The following is a 22,992-nucleotide window of genomic DNA, read 5'->3' as shown; positions in this document are numbered from 1 at the left end:
AACTTGCCAATGGTGTGGTCCCGAAGACGATATAGTGGAGCATCTCGTATCTAAACACAGGAAATTCTTAAGAGAGCCCAAAGGAAATCTATATTTTGATTTTAGCCACGATGAGCTGCAGCAAGAAACCTTTGTACTCTGCACTTCCAGAGGCCTCTACTGGTTCAGAAAAAATCAACCAGAACCACGCAGTGATGGCTTAGACTTTGCCGTATTTCATATTGGAGAATCCCAACAAGTGGAATATATACTGCAACTTGATCTCAAGAGCGAAGATCATTGTGAGTATTGGGGCCCATTTCCCAGTGAACAAGATGATATGATGCTACCTGCTAAAGATGTTTGCATTCCTAAAGAGGATTTGGAATACTTGGAATTTTGTAAAGGTGTTATGCCTGTGCAACGTTTGCGTGTGCTATTTTGGTGATGATGGTAATATTAATAGTAATTTAAGACTGGAATAAGTTTAGTTTAAAGATTTTTGTAAAAATAATATGTAATTAATTGTAACTTTAAGTATTTTAATAAATTAATAATTCAAGAGTAAAAAAAATATTTCCATGTTTATTTTTTTCTCCCAAAACAACTTTGATCTTTACCACAAATTAATCGCTCTGATGGACGATTATGAACACCATAAAATGCACATAATGCCTGATGAATTGTCGAATGGAACCATGATTTTCAAAATAAATAAAAATTGCCAAACTAAACTAACCTAAAAAAACAGATCTTTAAAAAACACCCTTTAGTTATGATCCATGAAATATTAAAATTACAAACATTTGGGAGCTTTAAAAAATGTTTCAGCCATCTAGCTCCTTTCTTTTGCGCCCTATCTTGTTTTCAACAGACAGACGGACGAACATAGCTAGATCGCCTTAGAATAAATATTTCGATGTGTTACAAACGGAATGACAAAATCTTATTTTTGATTTTGGGTATAAAAATAATCACCAAGATTTTTTCTATAACAAAATGTCTTTCTTTCGATGTACATATATTTAAATTTTAAATATACATCTGTGGTATTGCAATATTTATATGCAACATCCTGCTCTCATACATAAAAATTGTATGTTGTTGGTGAGCATGTGTTTGGTAGTTGTTGTACTGGTATTATTATATAACAAACCGATTGTTATTTGCCTTCATATATTAGAAAATTGGTATGTTAGAAACAAACTCATCTCAATATCACAGCTGTAGAGGACTGTATTCTTTATAATGAAATTGAATTTTCAGCAAAAGAAGCCAATGATCGCTTCAAACGAATCAGTTGCTTTCGGTACAGATTTTTTGTGATGGTCTAGTCAGATAGATAGGACCCTTTTACTCCCACCAACTACAGAGCATTACCTTAGCGGCATGCATATATAGCTTTGGTGTCGATTCGGCTGGTTGGCCGTCCTTCTCATACGAGATCTCACGCTTCGGGTTATCGTAATGGATCCATTTTTAATCGCAAGTAATGATTCGGTGCAAAAATGAGTTTCTTTTATAGCGTCCAAGAATCATTACGGACATTGCAAAATCGTTCAAGGTCTCTCGGCTTCAATTCGTCGCAAATAAATTGTTCTTAATATTATTTTCAATCCTATTAAAATTTTGATACAAATTTTTGTTTTAGAAACTCAAAATAGGACATTTTGTTTAGACGAAAAAATTTTTTTTCGACCAAAAAACAGCAAAACTCTTCTACTTTTTTAATATTTAAATTGAAAATCGTTTATTTTTGGATCCATAATTGATATTGCTCTGAAATCTTTTGTACGTTATTCGTAATTTAGTTGTATCACTAACAAAAAAAAATCGAGTCCATTCGGTTCAAAATTACGACCTATATTTTTAAAAAAGCGTACCAAGGTATTGCAAAATTTTAAAATTTTAATTTTGAAATGCCTATTATTCGGAAATTGTAAGAGATAAATAGCACACGCAAGCCTGTTTTTTCAAGACCCAGCCTAGCGCTTTCCAAAAATATAAAAATCTTTGAAATCATATGGGAAAGAAAAAATTGCACGTGTTTAAAATTTTACATGTCGAAGGTACCCTACTTTGAGCCCCCATAGCGCCGCCCCTGGATAATTTGTAGGGGCCATATTAATAACATAAACTCGAATAGACCTTGGCTACGTCCACGATCCTGATCGGACCAGCCGTTTAGAAATGCCAGATTTATTCCCAAAAATTTGTGATTCTGCCCCACTGTGCAGCAGCCACATAAAATTGAAACTAGAAATGTTATTTGCACTGAAACCTTCTTCACAGAGAAAATTTTCTCAATTTTCGAAATTAACTAGCTGAAGAATTTCAGTGAAATCGGTTCGATAATTTCAAAAAAGCTGGACCCATGATATGGTAATATTTTGAAATTTCAAATTCCTATAACTTTCTAGCTATAAGAAATAAATATAGGCCTAATCGAGGGCTTTAATAATATATTAAAATCTTTGACCTTTTATGTCTGAGGTGCTCTACTTTGAGGCCCCACAACGCCGCTTTGGGAGGTCTTTGATGACCATCGTGAAAACTTAAACTCGAAAAAACCTCTGCTGTTTGGTATTTTATAGTACACTAGCTGTCCCGGCAAACATTGTTCTGCCATAGCTCACACAAAGTTTAAAAACTCCAGCTATAATAGTACTCCAGATATGCAATAATAAATTTTTACTTTGTATGGGAGGTGCCATGCCCATTGTGCCTATATAGGTCAATTGTGAATCTAAACCATTCAGGGACCCACTCAAACACACACAACAAATTTCATCGAAATCGGCCCAACCGTTAAGGAGGAGTTCAGTTACTAACACACGTACAGAAGAATTATATATATAAAGATAATCGGATCAACTTGTTGGAAATGTCTGATTTATTTCCATCATATTTTAATTCTGCTCACTGCTAGATCATTCAGAAAATAGAACAATCTAGAATGCTCTGCTAGATCATTCTGGAAATTCTCTGACGATGCCGCCTGATTATAAATAAATGGTCTTAGCGAGTTGCAGAAACAGACCTTTTATAAAAAGCTCTGATCAATACAATATTAAACTGTAATAAAAGTATATTATTAGTAGGGGGAGGATTTATATGCAAATGCATGTTTTTTCTCGAACGTCCAAATACAATGTAGACTAATTATCTATCTGAATCGCACATTTTGCTGCAAAATGGCATCGATTTGTTAGTGCATATTTTTGCATATTTTAATGATAATGCATATTTTGTTATATTTTACTTTAAAATGCATATTTATATGCATATTATGCCAATTTTTAATAAAAATATAAACATTCATATTTGTTTTCATTGCAAATTCGATTTATAAGAGATTTCTTTATCGAACGATTTTGTAACTTCACCTACACTGTAACCGCTCCTGACAGTCATTTCCAAGCAGCTCTACGAGACTGTCGTAAACTAGGATAACTTAGAGACAAATGCACTACACAATTAACGTTTAATGTCCTTACACTATAGATTACATAGAGACACTTAAGTGACAATTATCTTTATGCTAGATTACATGGGATGCATAAAGTAACCAATTGAATTCTCTCTGCATTACAAATAGCACGTCAAATGACCCAAAATATATAAATTGGAGTCAGCCAAGTGATCAGACATTATTACCAATTTCCGTCTATAAGGGATACATTTACTAATTGCTTAATTGCTGGGTTTTTACGAGATAAAAATTAAGGTTGGATGCTACTTTACAGCACGATCAAAATATTAATGATTTTAAAAGGAAAGTCACAATCTCTATGGCTTTAAACAAGTATTCATACCAAGATTAATATAAATATCCATAGTTTTTACAGAAGAAAGGTTATTTTAAAAATATTTTTAGAACTTTAATTGTTTAATTTCTGGTATAATTTAAAGAGTTCTAACTAACTAGCTGGCAACAGTGTTGTGTATTTTTTGGACATTTCGAAATCCATACTTAATTATTTTATGTTTCTGCACAAAAATATAAGTGCATATTTTTTAAATTTTTAGGTCATATTTTGATTTTTTTGAAGCATATTTTAGGCGCATATTTTCCAAAAATAAATGCATGAAAATCCGCCTCCTAATTATTAGTAACCGTAGATGTGTTTCCACTTTAGACTTGATAAAGTCAAACCCTAACTGAAGTAAAAACATGGTTTATATAGAAATCAATTTGTAATTAATGGAATTTCATATACTACTACATTGTATTGATGAATGAACTATTTTTTTTTTTGAAAGAAACATAATTTTTTTAATCAAATTGTCAGTGACAACCAGTTGTTCATCTAAAAACTAATTCTTTTAAGTTTCTTTTTTTCATCAGTCTTTTTCAACTCATGTAATGAGTACAAACTTTTACCAAAAGGATTTTCTATAACAGATTGTTTTCATTAAACAATTGACTATTTACAGAGATGAAAATTTATTTCATTTGCAATGATTAAATGAATTGCATTTCATAGAGATAAACTGGACATAATAATAAAGACTTTCTTTGTGTTTTTCTTTTTATTAAAACGGGGGAAAGAAAATTAACAATTTAATTAAAATTTCTACACGTTTAGTTAAACAAGGTGCCAATTAAAGTTAGAGGATAACAATATCTTTATAATATTAATATTATTGAACAGATCATGTGCTTACAAAATACATAAATATTTGGCGTTCTCTAAAAAAGTCAAAACACTTCAGTAGACTTCAGTTAAAAACAGTTATATACTCTTCACCTTGGCTTACTTTAAGATATAGGAAGGCATGTGAAATAGGTACCTTTCATTTGATATACATATTGTCTATGTTTAGAACATAGCATCTGAGATATATCCAAACATATTCTGATGGAGGAAGTCTTGGTTTTTTCATCATATCTTGGCCATTTACGAATATTCGCGAACTTATATCTGATATATTGATACTAGATTTTGTTAAGTCAGATAATTGGGGTCTTCGTAAAGTTTATTTCAACCGACATAGGAACCGACAGACTTCCCTATCTATAATGAAATAGAAAACATACTAATTGAGAGCTTTTAAAAAATACAATTAGCTTCATGAAGGGTTTCCTGTTCCCTCCTTATTGATATATTAAGACAATTGACAGTATGTATAACTAAACTTAACACTTCACCCTCCTTGCTATCATACCCCTAGGATTCTAACTCGCAAACAAAAACACCGATAATGTTTTCCATTCACACATTCATTACTTTGGTGCTTACAAAACCATTTCAACGATTTTTTTTCATGTTTCCTGATTTCATATTTTTTTTCTTCTATTATTCGTTCTTGTTTCGCTGCAATTTTAACAGACACTTGAACGCAGCAAACACATCCCTGGAAATCTATTTTGATTCACTATTTTCTGTTCATTTTTCTTTTTTTTTTGTTGTTTCGACTTGCACAAACATTTGACTACAAGAAATGCAACAATAATAATGTACAAGTTGGTGCACAACTGAAAAAAAAGAATTAACATTTTCTGGCAGCTGTTCGAACAAATGCTTTATTTGCTGCTATTTTTTTTTCTTACTTTCTCGGTTGGCATTCTTTTCAATTCTACCGAACGGATGCCATTTGTAACAGTTTTAAGTTTTTTTCAATTTCCCTGCGATTTTTCTATCGTTTAGTTTTTTTTTTTTTTTTTGGGTAAAAGTGTAAAAGAGTCATAAATTGAAAATTTAATGTGGCGTAGGAAGGAACTTTTTGCTAAACTTTAACAAAGGCCAGGAAAAATTGTTAACAATTTGAAGCGTGTTAAGCTTGAGATGTGTCATGTGATTTATATTTTAAAGAAATATGTACAATAGTTTTAGAAATGTGACTGTTTGTGAATATTAAAGCAAAAAGAAAGACTTAAATTTACACTAATTCAGGACAAAATTTAGGATAATGTCGCTAGAGGACATTGTTTATAGTAAAGTTAAGCTCTCATTTATTCTCACTTAGTTATTGAACTTTATAGTGTTTGTTTTGCTTCGAAAATGTCGAATTTTGTACCAACAAAGCGTCATATGCGGGAAGTTTTGCTTTACTTCTTTAATTTGAAAGAAAAAGTTCCACAGAAGCACTCCGATTGCTTACCAAAGCTTATGGTGGATGGGTTTCATCGGTTTCAACTTGCGAGAGATGGTGTTTGCGGTTGAGAAGTGGTAATTTTGACATGGAAGACAATGATCGCCAAGGCCAGCCAAAAAAGTTTAAACGCCAAGAATTGGAGGCATTACTCCATGAAGATTGTTGGTCAAACTCAACAAAATCATTGGAAGCTACTCAATCAGCAATTTCAAAACTTTGCAAGCAGCAGAATTCATTCAAAAGCATGCAAATTGTGTAACATACGAGTTGAAGCCGAGAGACGATTGGAAGACGATTTTGCATGTCTGAAAAGATGCTTGAACGCTATAAAAGATAATCATTTTTGCACCGAAATTTGACCATACCATCACTGTGAAACCAATATGCGGCCAGATATGAAACCGTTGCAATATATATATATTAATTCCTGTTGTTCCTATAAGGAGCATAGGGCCGTATTTACGGTTTCATTAATCATTTAAGCTTCGGATGATTAGCGGATTGGGCTAAAGCATCCTAGACTGGTGCTAGGGCTGCTAGCTAAGCCTACCAGACAGGCACGGAGAACATCCGAACACATTTATATAGCGAGCCGCTTGATGCAAGAACAGACGCCCGCTTGCAGCTGAACCAAATCGGCACACCCTGCAGTAGCTAATGGTTTTGGATGGCGCCAATGACTCGCCATGTCATTTCGAGTATCATTGACACTCAGAATTTAGGTGGAGACCGGTGCAACCCGGTATCCCTCTGAGACTCTACTCTCGAAACCGCTGATTGTCCGCGACTGCATAAAGCAGCTACCCCACATATCTGTGGGACGTACCACTATCCGCAACCTGTGACGCGTCCGGTAGCATTCAGCTATGCTTCCCACAGGCAGATAATAAATCGGGCACCATCATAGATGGTAATGTCCGAATTATTATCCGCAATTGGGCGGAAATCCGCAATTGGGCGGAAACCGTTGCAATACATGTTAAAAAATATTTAGGTTGGGAAGTTTTGCCGCACCCGCTTTATAGTCCATTACATGCCCCTTCCGACTACTATTTGTTTCGATCGATGCAGAACGCTCTCTCTGGGATACGCTTCACCTTATAAAATAATATCCGACATTGGCTTGATTCATTCTTGGCCTCAAAAGATGAGCAGTACTTGGAGTACCAGAATAAGAATAAATAAAAAGTGCCAATATATCGAGCCTTTAGCGCCAAATTTTCGTAAGCGACATTTTCTAATTTTTTTTTTTATTGCAAAAATTTAAATTTTATGGATCGACTGATGTTTTAGCGTTCTCAGAATATCAAAATTGTTAATAACTTAAAAATTATAGCGGGTAAGATTTTATCGTAAGTCAATGTTTATATTTTACAGAAAACGAATTTTATCGTAAGCGACAAACAGCGGTATCGAAAAAAAAAGAGGGAAATAAATCTGTAACTTCCAAATGGTTAGATTGGTTTGAACGAAATTTCACATGCTCAAAGAAAAAGTGCTGTCGAGTTTAAGTATTGAACCTTGACCTCATGGGCCCACCTGGGGCGCGACCAGGGGTCCTCAAAGTAGGACACCTCGGGCATGTTATATTTTTAAAACGATCCAATTTATTCGTTAATGTGTTCCGATTTCAAAAAAATTACACACATATAATCTTCGATAAATCGAGCACTATTAAAAACCTTGTCCTAGCTGTCAAATATCTCTTATAGCTCAGGAGGTATTCGCATTTGAAAATAAAATTTTTAACCACCGCACTCCAGTTTTTTGATAACAGCGGGTCCAAATATTTTCCGATTTTCTCTAATTTCGTTTGTTGAAGTAACAACACATTTATGTGTCAAATATAAAAATAATTGTTTAAAAATAATGATTAAGTCAAAAGTTATATGTATTCGAATTTAAAACATTGTAAAAAGACGATTTTTCGCTAATTTTCTGGGAAAAAAGTACTTTTTTTCTTTTTAAGTTAACGCAAACAATTTCTAAGAGGATGTATAAGGAATTTCTACTTTCTGAAAGCTTAGTTTTCATAAAAAATTTTAAATGAAAAAAAATTAAAAAATTGTTTTTACCGAGGGGACCAGGTCCATTCAAAAAACACCTATTTTTTATGTAAAATTAAATTTTAGGGCAAAAATTCTAAAATCGCATATTCGATATCAAAATATAGTAACTAATTTTAGGTGGCCTAATATGTTTCCAATTATTTTGTAAAGCGTTCCGATAACCCCGACCCTGGTATGGATATTATAGCCAAAAAACTAAAAATTCCCATTTTTGGATTTTTTCAACACTTTTTTGGGAATTGCGGGATTGCTGATAATAAATTTCAAAATTCGTTTTTATTTTTCCATTTTAAATAGAAAAATCTATGTTTAGGTAATCAAAATTATTTCTGTTATTTTTTAATTTAAAAAATTAGTTTTTTAAAAAAAATTAAAATTTTTTTTTTTCGAAATTGAATTTTTATTTTTTTTAATTTTTTTTTTTTTGAAATTAAAACAAATTTTTTTTTTAATATTTAGTGAACAAATTTTTTTGGTGAAAACAAAAAATTCAGGTTAAATTTTTTTTTTCCGATTTTGACCCATTGTAGGTTCAACTTATTATGGTCTTATATACGTCGTTGCAAAGGTCTTTCAAATACATATCTATCATTAGATATCCGTCTATATTAATGACATAGTAATCGAGGTTGTCCTGGATTTTTCCTTATATATCTCAGCCATTTGTGGACCTATTTTCTTTTTTTTAAATATCAATCGAGCCGGAAGAATTCCGGAGATATTGATGTATGAATAGTGTATGTAAGTTATTTGAGGGCTTCGGATGTTGATTTCAACACAAAGGCGGACAGACGGACAGACGGACATGGCTATATCGACTCCGCTATCTATAACCATCCATAATATAAATCCTTTGATATATACTTATATATACCCTTGCCACTCATGGTGAAGGGTATAAAAATAACTTTAAATTGAATACGTTTTTCCATTTAATGACCAGAATAATCTAAAACCCCTTTCACTGCTATTCAAAAATGTCAAATATATGCAAATATTCATACATCCATTCATATGTATGCATATGAATATATGAAAACCAAAAATTCCTTTAACATAAAAAGTACGTAAATAAAATTCCTTCAAACTAGTTAAACAAACCTAAGAAATACTTTTAGACATTTAGCAAATCCTCTTCATAAATGTAGACATACTGAATGAAGCTTTCACAGAAACACTGGCGCTATAAACGTAAATTAGTTTGCTTGATCGATATGTAAATTCCATTGTTCGTGGAACAACATTGCTGTTCAACTGACTTTCTTTCTACAGTTTTACCCCTTCAGTAATCTATAACTACCTACATACGTACATACAGTGGTGGTCAAAACATATGCAACCAGCAACAGAATTTCACAAAAGTGGTTTAAACTACTTTAAGATGTAAACAAAAATATTCATTTGCTTATAATATTTTTTAATTAATGCTTTAAAAATAAGAATATGAAATTTAATTCAGAATTTTTTGCATTGAAAAGAAAAAAAATTTAAAAAACTACGTATGGGTTGATATTTCATTGGCCAAAACATATGCAACTAATTGCTTTTAAAACATTTCTGTCTATAAAACTTAATATTTCGTGGCAAATCCTATATTTTCAATGACGGCCTTACATCGGCAAGGCTGTGAAGCTATTAAATTGGTAATAAAATTTGCAGGAATAGCGTTCCAAGCATCTACCAATCCTTGAAACATAATATCTGAATTAGTGCAATTTTCGGTGTCGATTCTTTGATTAACGATTGCCCAAATGTTCTCAATGGGATTTAGATCTATTAATTGTGGTGGCCATTCCATTACCGAAACTCTTTCTTGTGCTAACAACGATTTAACAACATGTGAAGAGTGCTTGGGGTCGTTATCGTGCTGAATAACTCATCGAAGAGGCTTATTATCCTCAGAATTTGGAAGCATTACTTTTTCAAAGATGTCTCTATAGATAAATCCATCCATTATTTCATTAATTTAGAGCGATGGGCCAACTCCAGCAGCAGAAAAACAACCCCCATACCATTACGTTGCATCCTGCATGCTTCACCGACGATTTCCCTACGCGCAAAAACCGCTTATATTAAAAGAAACGTTTGAAGTTTGCTATGGAGTATTTAAATTGGCCAAAAAACAAATGGACAACTGTCCTATTTAGCGACGAATCCGAATTTAATATCATCGGAAGTGATTTCATGTGTTACGTAAGACGACCACTTAACACGCGGCTTCAAGCACATACTGCAAAAAGACACTGAAACATGGAGGATGCAACGTAATGGTATGGGGGCAGTTTTTCTGCTGCTGGAGTTGGCCCATCGCTCTAAATTAATGAAATAATGGATGGATTTATCTATAGAGATATCTTGGAAAGAGTAATGCTTCCAAATTCTGAGGATAATAAGCCTCTTGGATGAGTTATTCAGCACTATAACGACCCCAAGCACCCTTCACATGTTGTTAAATCGTTGTTAGCACAAGAAAGAGTTTCGGTAATGGAATGGCCACCGCAATTAATAGATCTAAATCCCATTGAGAACATTTGGGCAATCGTTAATCAAAGAATCGACACCGAAAATTGCACTAATTCAGATATTATGTTTCAAGGATTGGTAGATGCTTGGAACGCTATTCCTGCAAATTTTATTACCAATTTAATAGCTTCACAGCCTTGCCGATGTAAGGCCGTCATTGAAAATATAGGATTTGCCACGAAATATTAAGTTTTATAGACAGAAATGTTTTAAAAGCAATTAGTTGCATATGTTTTGGCCAATGAAATATCAACCCATACGTAGTTTTTTAAATTTTTTTTCTTTTCAATGCAAAAAATTCTGAATTAAATTTCATATTCTTATTTTTAAAGCATTAATTAAAAAATATTATAAGCAAATGAATATTTTTGTTTACATCTTAAAGTAGTTTAAACCACTTTTGTGAAATTCTGTTGCTGGTTGCATATGTTTTGACCACCACTGTATATAATCTGTATAAATATTTTTGTTTTTCAACTTTCAACCCTAACAGAAAAAAAAACGTAGCTGGCTGGTTGCCTGGCTGGCGCTAAAAAGCGTGTTTCAAACACAAAGTTTTATTTAGTTTGATGGAAAGTGTCGAAATTTTAACACCCTGCATTGGTATTTTTGTTCACTAACTGCTATCGCACAGTGGGAACAATAGAAAAAAAGGGGCCTGAACAACTGGCGCGATTGCTAAATGATGTATTAATTTTAACGTATGTCCTCCTCTACAATTCGTTCATACATCATTTTTTAATCGTTACAGTTGCTTAGAAGTTTCAGATTTATTTGTACTTTTTTTGCGATTGACCCCACTGTATATTGGTTGGCATTTTACAGTTGTTACCAATGAGTTGTTAGTTTTAGGGTATTTTCCAATGATGGTTGTCTATGTATTCGAACTACGCCTACAAAATTTACAAAAATAAACAATATTTTGTATAAAAAACTAAACCGGCAGACGTCAGTAACTACTAGACTAATAATAACAATAACACATGCACATATTCTTAGTCAGTCGTAAATACAGTAAGTAAAATAGTTATAGGAATTTATAAATCATTTCCAAATTGCATCCGCTGTTATTGTCCTAAAACCGCTACTGACCCTTAAGCAGCTAAATAATAATATCATGTCTTTTTTGGACGTTTTGTTGATCGCTTTCGCCCAGACTGGCGATACTCCATATAGGAGTATCGAATTGGTGACCCGTGAGATAGTAATCTGCGGCTTTGTCGTGGCCCATCGATGTTCGGCATCATTCTGGCTAATGCATTTGTTACATCATGACGCCCAAGTACATAGACAACAACTAGATAGGTAACTGAGAGCCAAAAATCTAAGTCTGTTGTCAGAAACCTAATTCATGAGAATGTATTGCATGTATTTTGTTTTTGTATCACCCGTATGTGTGAAAAGAGAGTAATATTTTACTCTCCTTCCGTTCTATGCGTTTATTCTATGCCCAAGTACTTTATTACCTCCAATGAAGCTATTGTGGTCGCGCCTACTTGTATTAACAGGGTCTCCCTTTTTCTTTTTCCACTTATAAGAACAAGCTCTGTTTTGTGTTCGGCTAGATGCTGGTTTACTGATGTCAGCCAATTTTTAATCATACTTATTGCTTCTATCGCGTTTAGTTGGACTTCGTCAATGTGTCTTGCCTGAACCAGGATTGCGATGTCATCTGCGAAGCCTACAATGCTTACTTCATCAGGTATTTTTATATCGAAAATTCCATTTCACAACAGGGGTCCTAAAACAGAACCCTGGGGGACACCTGACGTGACCTTATAGGTATTTGTGCCTCTGCCAGTCTCAATCCACAAGGATCTATTAGAAAAATAGTCCTTGATAATCTTGATTAGTTTATCTGGAGCATTAATATTTCTCAATGACGACACGATATGCTTCCATCCAGCAGAGTTAAAAGCATTTTAAATGTCGAGTGTTATGACAGCGCAGTACCTTCTTGGCTGTATCAATAACCTGGTTGATAGCGTCGATAGTTGATTTCGCCTTTCGAAATCCATACTGTCTATCGGATAGGCCGTACGCATTCTCGACGGCATCCAGGAGCCTCTTATGTATTATTCGCTCAAGACATTTACCAATAGTATCAAGCAAGCATATTGGTCTATATGACTGCTGTTCTCCGAGGACTTTGCCCGGTTTAGGTAAAAATATAAGTTTCTGCTTCTTCCAATTATCTGGGAATCAGCCATCTTTTAGGCATGCTTCAAATAGACTAGCGAAGATTCCTGGTCTTAACGATAACGCAAGTTTAAGAGCTCTATTGGGATGTTATCTAATCCTGGGGCTTTGTTGTCGCCAATATTTGAACACATTTTTATTATTTCATCCTCAGTGATTTCTCCTTCGTACTGGGCCGTGACAACTGGAGCATCAGTGTATGGGTCTCCTCTTGGATTGCTCCAAGGATTGCTATCAGCTTCCGTGCACAACAGCTTGAAGCACTCAGCTTTGCTGTTTTGGTGAAGGGTATATAAGATTCAGCACAGCCGAATATAGCTCTCTTTCTTGTTAATTTTGTATTATTTAAATCAGTGGTCGGCATAAAGAGAATATGGATTATAATAACATGACAATTGGCATTAACTCCGTTGATATTCATATTGTTTACAGCTAAATAATCGATCGACTTCGGCTCCTATGGGCAATGAGTGCCGACCACTGATTTAAATGTACTGGAGAGAAATTACGTATCCTATGCCTTAGTTTACCCCCTGGTATATTTTCGTTCAAATTATAGCGTGTTTCTCTGATCCTACAATTATTTCCCAAACTTTAGACATGTTTTTGTTGTTCACTTTTATATTTGTTCATGTTTATAACTACACAAGGAGACTACAAATAGCTAATGAACAATTTCTTATTTGACGTATTTACGTTACACGTTATCCTTGCTTACTTACCAATTCAACTCACTCAATACAATTTCACTGAATTGAATTAAATTTCAACATTTGATTGTAAACATTTCGGAAGCGTGCAACAACAGAAACATTAACAAAACTTAGGTAAATGATTTCTAACGTTATAAACATATTTTCCAGCATTTAATTGCAGTTGATTTTGCAGTAAACGTTGCCTCCACAACTGCAGTATTTTATATTTAGCTTATGTGAGTTTTTAATTTATTTTTAGAACATTGAACTTATAGCTTATAGCTGTCAACAACTAAAAACGGAATTTACAAAAAAATAACTGTGAAATACAATAAAATAATTAACATGAAATTTCTATTTTAAAATCTAAAATTAAATTAACATTTTCATTTATATTTTTTTTTTAGATTATTGAACTTGTTGCTGCGATTATATATGACGATTTTGCCTTCCTTTGTTTTATAAAACACTTCAAATAATAATTCAAATCAACCACCAGCACCATACTTTTACCAGCTGCTCTACCAAGTTTCCAACTTAATAATATTTGTGTCTTCGTATTTACAACGATTCAACAATTTCTTTTTTTTATTTTTCTAACAAAAATAAGAATTTGACAATAACTAAAGAAACTTCCCGATCTGCCTAATCCAGTTTATTGATATTATTTAGCTGCTTTGTTAAGTTGTAATAAAATAGCACCAACATGGGTCGTAAAGTAACTGTTGCCGTTTCGACCTTAAATCAATGGGCTTTAGATTTTGAGGGGAATTTGGCTCGTATTCTACAATCGATTTTAGAAGCCAAAGATATGGGTGCTTCATATCGTACGGGTCCGGAATTGGAAGTTTGGTAAGTTTAATTTAATAAATACTATTGTAAAATTTAAAAGAAATATTTTATGATATTTCTGAAAACAGAAATATATGTCCAATTCACAACGTAGTTGTATGTTGTAAGTTGTATGATACAACTATTGTGGTTGTGAACGCAAATTTCTCAAAGTCGTAAGTTTACCTTGTCAAGCCTTGAAAATGCCAAAAGAAACAGATAAAAACAAAACATCCCAAAGTCTATTAATATGCAAAATTAATAGTGCAGCGAAAAATAGCAAACGAACGTCTGAATTGTGTAAAAATGCATACAATTGACAAATATTTAAAACAAATTATCGTTTTTCATAAATTAAATAAATTAACTGATTTCAGTGTTACCGTTTGGTTGTTATTTTACACTAAAATGAACAAATTTGTTTGTTTATGTATAAATATGAACTTTTGGTAACACATACATTTTCATACAACATTCGAAAAACATATGTAAAAATGTTGTAGGTGTTGTATAAAATATTTATATAGAAATTATCAACAACATTTGTACAACTATTGTAGATTCAGACGACTTATAACCAGTGTTTAAAAAACTAGACTACAAGTAGCAGTAGCAACGAAAAAACACAAGTAGTCTAGTTAAAAAATTAATAAAAACTCGGAGTCAATAATTACTACTACTACTGCTACCTTCACATTTTGGTAGCAGTAGTTGTAGTAGTACTAATAAAAGCAAAAATTAAAAGTAGCAGAGTAATTTATTTTCTATCGCTACCTTAAAAAAGAAAAAGTTTTGATGTAGCAGTCATTAGTTTTTTACTAATTCTGCTACTTTTAAAATTTAGTAGTAATAGAAGTAGCAGTTGATTTAGTAGAAGAAGTAGCAGTTAAGTAGCAGATGAAGTAGCAACTAAGTAACAGTTGAGGTAGCAATAAAATTAGTCAAAAATATTTATTTGTGTAAGTTGGTCGTGTTGTAAACAAAAGTTTTGTTATACACACAGAAAACACGATCTTTCTGTTAGCAACACGAACATCTGAGACGAATAAAAACGAATAATTCTTTCAAACTCTCTCAAAACAAAAACAACACACAGTGTTTAATTCTGTCAATTTTGGTGTTATGACTGAAGATTTTCTTTTTTGACTACTTTTATTGCTACCTTAACTGCTGCATCAACTGCTACTTTACTGCTACCTTAAAAATTAAAACTCGATATAGAGCAGTAGCAATGATTTGTATTTTTATGCTACTACTCCATTTACAATTCATGTTTTATTACTACTGCTCTGTTTAGAGTTTTATATTTTGAAGGTAGCAGTAGTTTTAAAAAAACAAGAAAACGAAAAAAGACAAATGCTACTGCTACCGCTACATACACTTTTTTGAAGCAGTAGTTGTAGCAACAGTTAAAAAATTTTTAGTTATCGTAGCTTTTTAAACACTGCTTATAACTCATACGACTGTACAACGTCAGTTGAGAATTTAACAATAGTATATTTACGATATTACCGATAATAGAAATTTTCTATAAAAAATTTGCCATATCATCGATTCTATATACCCTTCACCAAATTATACTTCAAAATAAAAATTTTAAATATTCTTAGGTAAACAAAATTTATTATACCCTTCACCTTTTTTCCAATTGTTTTTTTAATTTTTTGGAAAAATTTATAAACTTATAAACATTTTTTTTAATTTAAATTTTTTTTTTTATTTTTTATATTTAAATTTTGGTTATTTAAAATAAATTGTTATAGAAAATTTACGATATTATCAAAATTTTACGTTATTATCGATTTTAAACATATTGTTTATAGAAAATCTACGATATTATCGATTTCATGGAACTTTTGTTTAGAAAATTTACGATATTATTGATACTATAGAACACAAAAATAAAGATATGGATTCTATTGAAATTGTCTATACAAATTTAATACTGCTTTTATTTACAATCAAAAGAATACGGTTTATTTAAAAAGAAATAAACCACCGTTTTTATACCCTTCACCTTCGTGAGAAGGGTATATATAAGTTTGTCATTCCGTTTGTAATTTCCACAATATAATTTTCCGACCCTATAAAGTATATATATTCTGGATCCTTATAGATAGCGGAGTCGATTAAGCCATGTACATCTGTCTGTTGAAATCAATTTTCTGAAGACCCCAGATATCTTCGGGATCCAAATCTTCAATAATTCTGTCAGACATGCTTTCGAGAACAGACATGCTTTCAGCTAAATCGGTATGAGGAAAAAACCAGGACAACCTCGATTTTGACCTATTTTTGACCTACATCTGGATTACTAAGTCATTAATATAGACAATATGGATATCTAATGATAGATATTTCAAAGACCTTTACAACGACGTATATAAAACCATAGTAAGTTGGACCTGCAATTTTCAATAATTTAAAAATTTTCGAACAAATTTTTTTTCCAAAAAAAAACAACTTTGGAAAAAAAATAAATTTTGTTTACCTAAAAATATTTAAAATTTGTATTTTGAAGTATAATTCGGCACAGCTGAATATAGCTCTCTTACTTGTTAAAAGGTAAAACGTAGCAATTGGGATTGCAAAATCTCTTATAATTCCCAAGTTACAGGCATTTAAGAATTGAAATTCAAAAATTTTGACTTACTTTAGACCGCTGTTTTTAAAATATAGAGCGTACTTTTGTACTGAATGGATTCAGAACTTTGTTTGACAACTATATCACCAATAATATACCAAAGATTTCAGATCAATATCTATTATAGATCCAGAAATAAACGATTTTAAATTTAAAAATTCCAAAAATAGTAGATTTTTGCTGTTTTTTGAGGCGAAAAGGTGCTTAACTCTTTTTTTATTAAAAAAAAAACGTTCTTTAAGAACATATAACAACTTTATGTTTTTCTGCAAGGTATTTTTACGGAGAACATTTTGTTATAAAAACATGTCCAATTTTTCGATTTTCGTCCTTGACCAATTTTTTATCAAAATTTCAACATCAGAAAACGGAAAGCAGCTTTGGAAACCTTGATGTGTTTTCTATTTATTCCCAATGTATTTTTCCAGCCCCGAAGGAAATGGACCCTATGGGCAAAATTGTAAAAAATACCATTTTTGGAATTTTTGCTTAACATTTTTAGGAATTGTGGGATTCCTTTTGACCTTTCGACAAATTTTTTTACACTGTTATTTAGAATTACAAATTTAAGAAACGTTGAAAATTTCATTAAGTTTCTAAAACTAAAATTTCTATCAAAAATTTTAATAGGATTGAAAATATCAAGTCAATATTTCAATTAGATTTAAAAATATGCCACTTTAAAACTCTGTCCATAGGGTAACATAGAGACGAGACGTAATTGTCAAAAACCTAAGTCTGTTGTCAAAAACCTATCTCTTGCAACAACAAAATACATGCTAGTCAATGTATTTTGTTGTTGTACCAAACATATGATTTGTTGTATTTTTGTTTGACAAAACGGTGTGTCTCGTCTCTATGTATAATTCTCTATGACTCTGTCCTTCAAAAAATATTGCTTTTTTTTCATATTAAAATTTTTTTTATAGATTTTTTTAATATTTTCTGATTTAGTCACATTAAAATATGAATAAGTGCAATATTTTTGAATCTAATTGAGATATTTGATACAGTTGCCAAGAGGAACTAATGGAACAATGAAGAAAAAGCTATAGAATTGACTTTCGAATGGAAGGGAAGGAAAGTTCATCAGAAGTTAAGGAATGAACCAATGAGTTGCTGCAATAATTATGAAGACTTCTACCGAACACAAGAAAGAAATATACCGAATGGAATTACTTGGTAGAGTGCAGGGCATCGCGATGGATATTGAACGTTTGGTACACATGTCTTATCCAGTCGAAAATCATCCGTTGATGGAAAAATTCAAGATTCAAGCATTTGTTATGGGCATTCATAATCTTAACGTTAAACGATATGTGCCTCAATGAAGCCATCGCCTGCAGAAACCGTCTCATTCGCATTGGCACAAGAAACCGCCAAGATAATCTCTACATAGCAAATATGCGAGGTGCCAGATTTTGCAGTTGTTGCTGAGAAGAGCAGAAATATGGTGAAAGCTGTAAAGGAGGCAGCGGAATTAGAAAGGAGGAGACAGGAATGATGAATGACATGATAATGTGGACACACTCTCAAGATAGGCTTGCAACCAAGACGACAAACAGTGTACAAAGGTCGAAGAAAAGGAATGCGTCATTAATGTTCGACTGATGCGTGGGAATTCCAGTAACGATTGGTGTGTGTTGCGCAAAGACATGACCCCATACTGTCAAAAATAATACCTGCTAAAGAAGAACACAGAAGGCCAGCTCGTACTATTGTATAACCCACAAACATAAGAAAGTACTGCCTCCCAAACCACAAACCTATTGGGATGAATTATGAAATTAAACTACGTGGTCTACAGAATACAGAAAAAAAATACGAGATCTAAAATGAATGTTATACATTTAGAATGATTAGCTGCGAATGGGAAAGGTAAATCTATGCCTATTCAGGACGAACAGACTTAAGTGGGGACAGTATTACGAATATTTCCAGTTCTCGAAACTTCTACTTAGCAACCATGTTGATAACACGCTGTTATTAACATTGTTTATAAATATGACAACATTAACATTAAATCTGCTAAAGGCTCTAGAAATATAAAATTCTAGTTTTGTCCATGAAACTACTAGAAGATGGCACTGTGTATATAAATAGTACCAGCGGGTTGCAGTCAGTATGTTGATTATAGGCGCTGTTAGAATTAACATGAACTGTATTAACAGTATATTCTTGTACATTATAAAGTGTGTAATAATTGTGTGCATTAAAAGATGAATATTTAAATTGTCGTGTGAATTTAAATAAATAAAGAGTTGTTACAATTGTTAAACTACTAAACTGCTTTTATTTGCACTCATAAGAATGCGGTTTATATAAAGGAAATAAACCACTGTTTTTAAAAGGTAACAATGGGTCCTTATGAAATTCTAAGACGACATAGCTATATCAGTCCGTCTGTCTGTTGAGTGCACGATGGGGCCAACAGTGTTATGAAATTTCCCTCAAATATTATTTGTGGATCAGAAATGTTTGGCTTTAAAAGTTGTCAAAATCGGTCAAGTAGAACCAGAGTTTTGGACCAAAATATGAGGCATCCGCATAAGACATAAGGTTCGAATATAATACTCTTGGTATAAATATATATCCATTAAAATTTATAATAGTTATTTTCTGTATAGAGAATTTGCTATAATATCGATAATAAGCATTCATCATTTCCCATTTTTCTTTAAAACACTGCTGCTGTAAAGATCAGCGAAAGTCTATACAATTTTAAAATCGATTTCAAACTAAAATATTTCAGTTTATAAAAATTTCTTATAGAGAAAATCAAATTTAGTTCCTATAAATTCAAACCCTATTAATTTAACTTATTTATTGTTCTATCTTTCCTTTATTACAGTGGTTACAGTTGTGAAGATCATTTCCGGGAACCCGATACCTTTTTGCACTCTTGGGAAGTTTTATTGGAAATTATGATGTCTCCCATATGGTAAGCAGAACATTTTTAACGAAACCCCTGAAAGTTCTATAATTAAAATTTTTATTTAAAGTGAAAATATCCTGGTGGATGTGGGTATGCCCATAATGCATCGTAATGTGGCCTACAATTGTCGTGTGGCATTCTTTAATCGTAAAATTTTGCTTATACGTCCCAAAATGTCCATGTGTGATGATGGTAATTACAGAGAATCCAGATGGTTTACAGCTTGGAAAAAGGTTGTTTTAAATATTGAAATATTTTGTTTAATTTAATCTTTTAACTAACCCATAAAACTTTTAGAATTTTCAAACTGAGGATTTTTATTTGCCGCGCATGATTTCCCAGCACACGGGCCAGGATACGGTGCCATTTGGTGATGCTGTTATAGCCACCAAAGATACTTGTATTGGATATGAGATCTGTGAGGAATTGTGGAATGTTAAAAGGTAAATGTGGGGTCCATATGTTTAAAACATTTTTCTAAGTTTCTTTTTCTTTATCTCTCTTATTGCAGTAAACACATTGACATGTCTTTGTCGGGCGTAGAGATCATTTCGAATGGCTCTGGTAGCTATATGGAGTTGCGCAAAGCCTACATTACCACCGAATTAGTGCGTAGTGCCAGCTTCAAGGCTGGTGGCGCCTATCTGTTCAGCAATCTAAGAGGCTGTGATGGCCAACGTGTTTATTTTAATGGCTGCTCTTCTGTGGCTCTCAATGGCGAAATTGTTGCCAGAAGTAAACAGTTTGCTTTGCAAGATGTTGAAGTCACTTTAGCCACTATTGACTTAGAGGATATACGTTCCTATCGCGTGTCACGCCGTTCCAGATGTACCGAAGCTGCCGAGGCTCCCAATTATCCGCGCATCAATTGTGATTTTGAAATGTCCACACACAGTGATATCTTTAAAACTGCCAATACCCCCTTGCAATGGATCTATCAGACACCGGAAGAGGAAATTGCCATGGGTCCAGCCTGCTGGCTGTGGGACTATTTACGTAGATCGGGTCAAGGTGGTTTCTTTTTACCGCTATCGGGTGGCGTTGATTCCAGCAGTTCGGCCACCATTGTACACTCCATGTGCCGCATGATTGTTAGTGCCGTGCAATCGGGTGACTCACAGGTGCTCTATGATATACGTAAGATATTGGCCGATCAAGAATACACCCCCGACAATCCAGCTGCCTTATGTAATCGTTTGTTGGTCACCTGTTTTATGGGTAGTGTGAATTCCAGCAAAGAGACAAGACGCCGTGCTTCTATATTGGCCAATCAATTGGGTAGTTATCACATCGAAATTAGCATCGATACTGCCGTTAATGCTTTGTTGGGCATTTTCAATGCTGTCACGGGCCTGACGCCTCGTTTCCGTACCCAGGGTGGCTGTGCTAGACAAAATTTGGCCTTGCAAAATATACAGTCTCGCATACGCATGGTTTTGGCATACATTTTTGCTCAACTTATGCTGTGGGTTCGTAATCGTCCGGGTGGCTTGTTGGTTTTGGGTTCGGCAAATGTAGACGAGTCGTTGAGAGGATATTTGACGAAATACGATTGTTCTTCGGCCGATATTAATCCAATTGGTGGTATTTCGAAAACGGATTTGAGAAGATTTTTGATTTATGCCAAAGACAAGTGAGTAGAAACGTTAAATATTACTAATTTAAAATTTTATCCAAAAAAAACTCTTTCATTTTTCAGATTCAGTCTCCCCATACTCGAGTCAATTATCGATGCCCCACCCACCGCCGAATTGGAGCCGCTGCAAGATGGTCAACTCATGCAGACCGATGAACAGGATATGGGCATGACCTATGCCGAGCTCAGTGAATATGGCCGGCTGCGTAAGCAAGCCTGCTGTGGACCCTATAGCATGTTCTGTAAATTGGTATCCACCTGGAAGGGTGACCTCAGTCCCAAAGAAGTGGCCGACAAAGTTAAACATTTCTTTAGATGCTATGCCATCAATCGTCATAAAATGACCGTCTTAACACCATCGGTACATGCCGAAAGCTATAGCCCGGATGACAATCGTTTCGATCATCGTCCCTTCTTGTATCGTGCTAACTGGAGTTGGCAATTTAAGGCCATTGACGATGAAGTGGAGAAATTGCAACCAATTTATACACCCTCCTCCTCACAGATGCGACCCAGTAGTGATGATATATTGCTCTCACAAGACTCCACTCATAGATCTTTATTGCAGCAAGCTGATTCAAAACACTCTTCCCCCTTGTCCACCTCTTCAATAGATGTTCCCGGGGCTACAACTACACCGCCATTGGGTAACATAGCCACCACTAGTATGGGCACTTTAGGCAAAAAGTCCAGTGGTTATGCCAAGGTCCATCATAATGTTTTGGGCAAAATTAAGGATCGCACTGGCATACCGGTTTAATATATGTTTTTTTGAAATCAACACAAACAAATTTATTAATTTGAAAAGAAAACAAACCACAACAATATAACGACCAATTGACAAAGATCATGGAATTTTTTTGAAAACAATTATTGTATTTAAAAAAAAAAGTAAAACAACGCTTTAATAACAAAGTCCTATTTTGTAAAAGTTAAGAAAAATTAAAAACAATAGTTATAGATTATAGATTTTACAGTTAAAGTAAAGTTTTTGATTTAAGCTCAATCTTGTAGAAACTTTGTTTTTTAACCTTTTTCCTTAATTTCTTTATATTTAATTGTTTAATAATTATTTTCAATTAACACTTTATTGCCTTATATGCTTTACTAAACCAAATTTTAAATGACGTATCCTTACTATAGTTAATTTGATTATATCTTTTATTATAATTTGTTTCAAATTTTCATTTTGAATAAACTAACATTAAAAATGCTATTTATTTTCATTCTCATTCTATTCGAATCTTTAATTAGCTTTTAGAAAATACCTACAGATTTCTAAAATATTTGTAAGCCTGCTTGATGTCCGAGACAGCAAAAAAGTTGTTCAATCCTTCCGAAATTCAACATAACCTACATAACGTTATCTCCCTAAAAATGTA

The 22,992-nt window shown here is 33.2% G+C and overlaps 1 protein-coding gene across 1 annotated transcript; it reads left to right on the top strand.

Annotated features, from left to right (window-relative positions):
• The first annotated feature begins 13,980 nt into the window (after nt 1–13,980).
• On the top strand, nt 13,981–22,504 carry Nadsyn (NAD synthetase). The gene is made up of 6 exons (XM_065510254.1): nt 13,981–14,416; nt 19,891–19,980; nt 20,042–20,207; nt 20,272–20,417; nt 20,486–21,607; nt 21,674–22,504. The coding sequence occupies exons 1-6, from the start codon at nt 14,271–14,273 to the stop codon at nt 22,368–22,370; spliced, it is 2,367 nt and encodes a 788-aa protein (XP_065366326.1). The 5' UTR covers nt 13,981–14,270; the 3' UTR covers nt 22,371–22,504.
• The last annotated feature ends 488 nt before the right edge of the window (nt 22,505–22,992 follow it).

The sequence above is a fragment of the Calliphora vicina genome, chromosome 4 (assembly GCF_958450345.1).
Source record: "Calliphora vicina chromosome 4, idCalVici1.1, whole genome shotgun sequence".
Lineage (NCBI taxonomy): Eukaryota > Metazoa > Arthropoda > Insecta > Diptera > Calliphoridae > Calliphora > Calliphora vicina.
The sequence above is the reverse complement of the archived record's forward strand: the minus strand, read 5'-3'. Positions and strand labels throughout refer to the sequence as shown.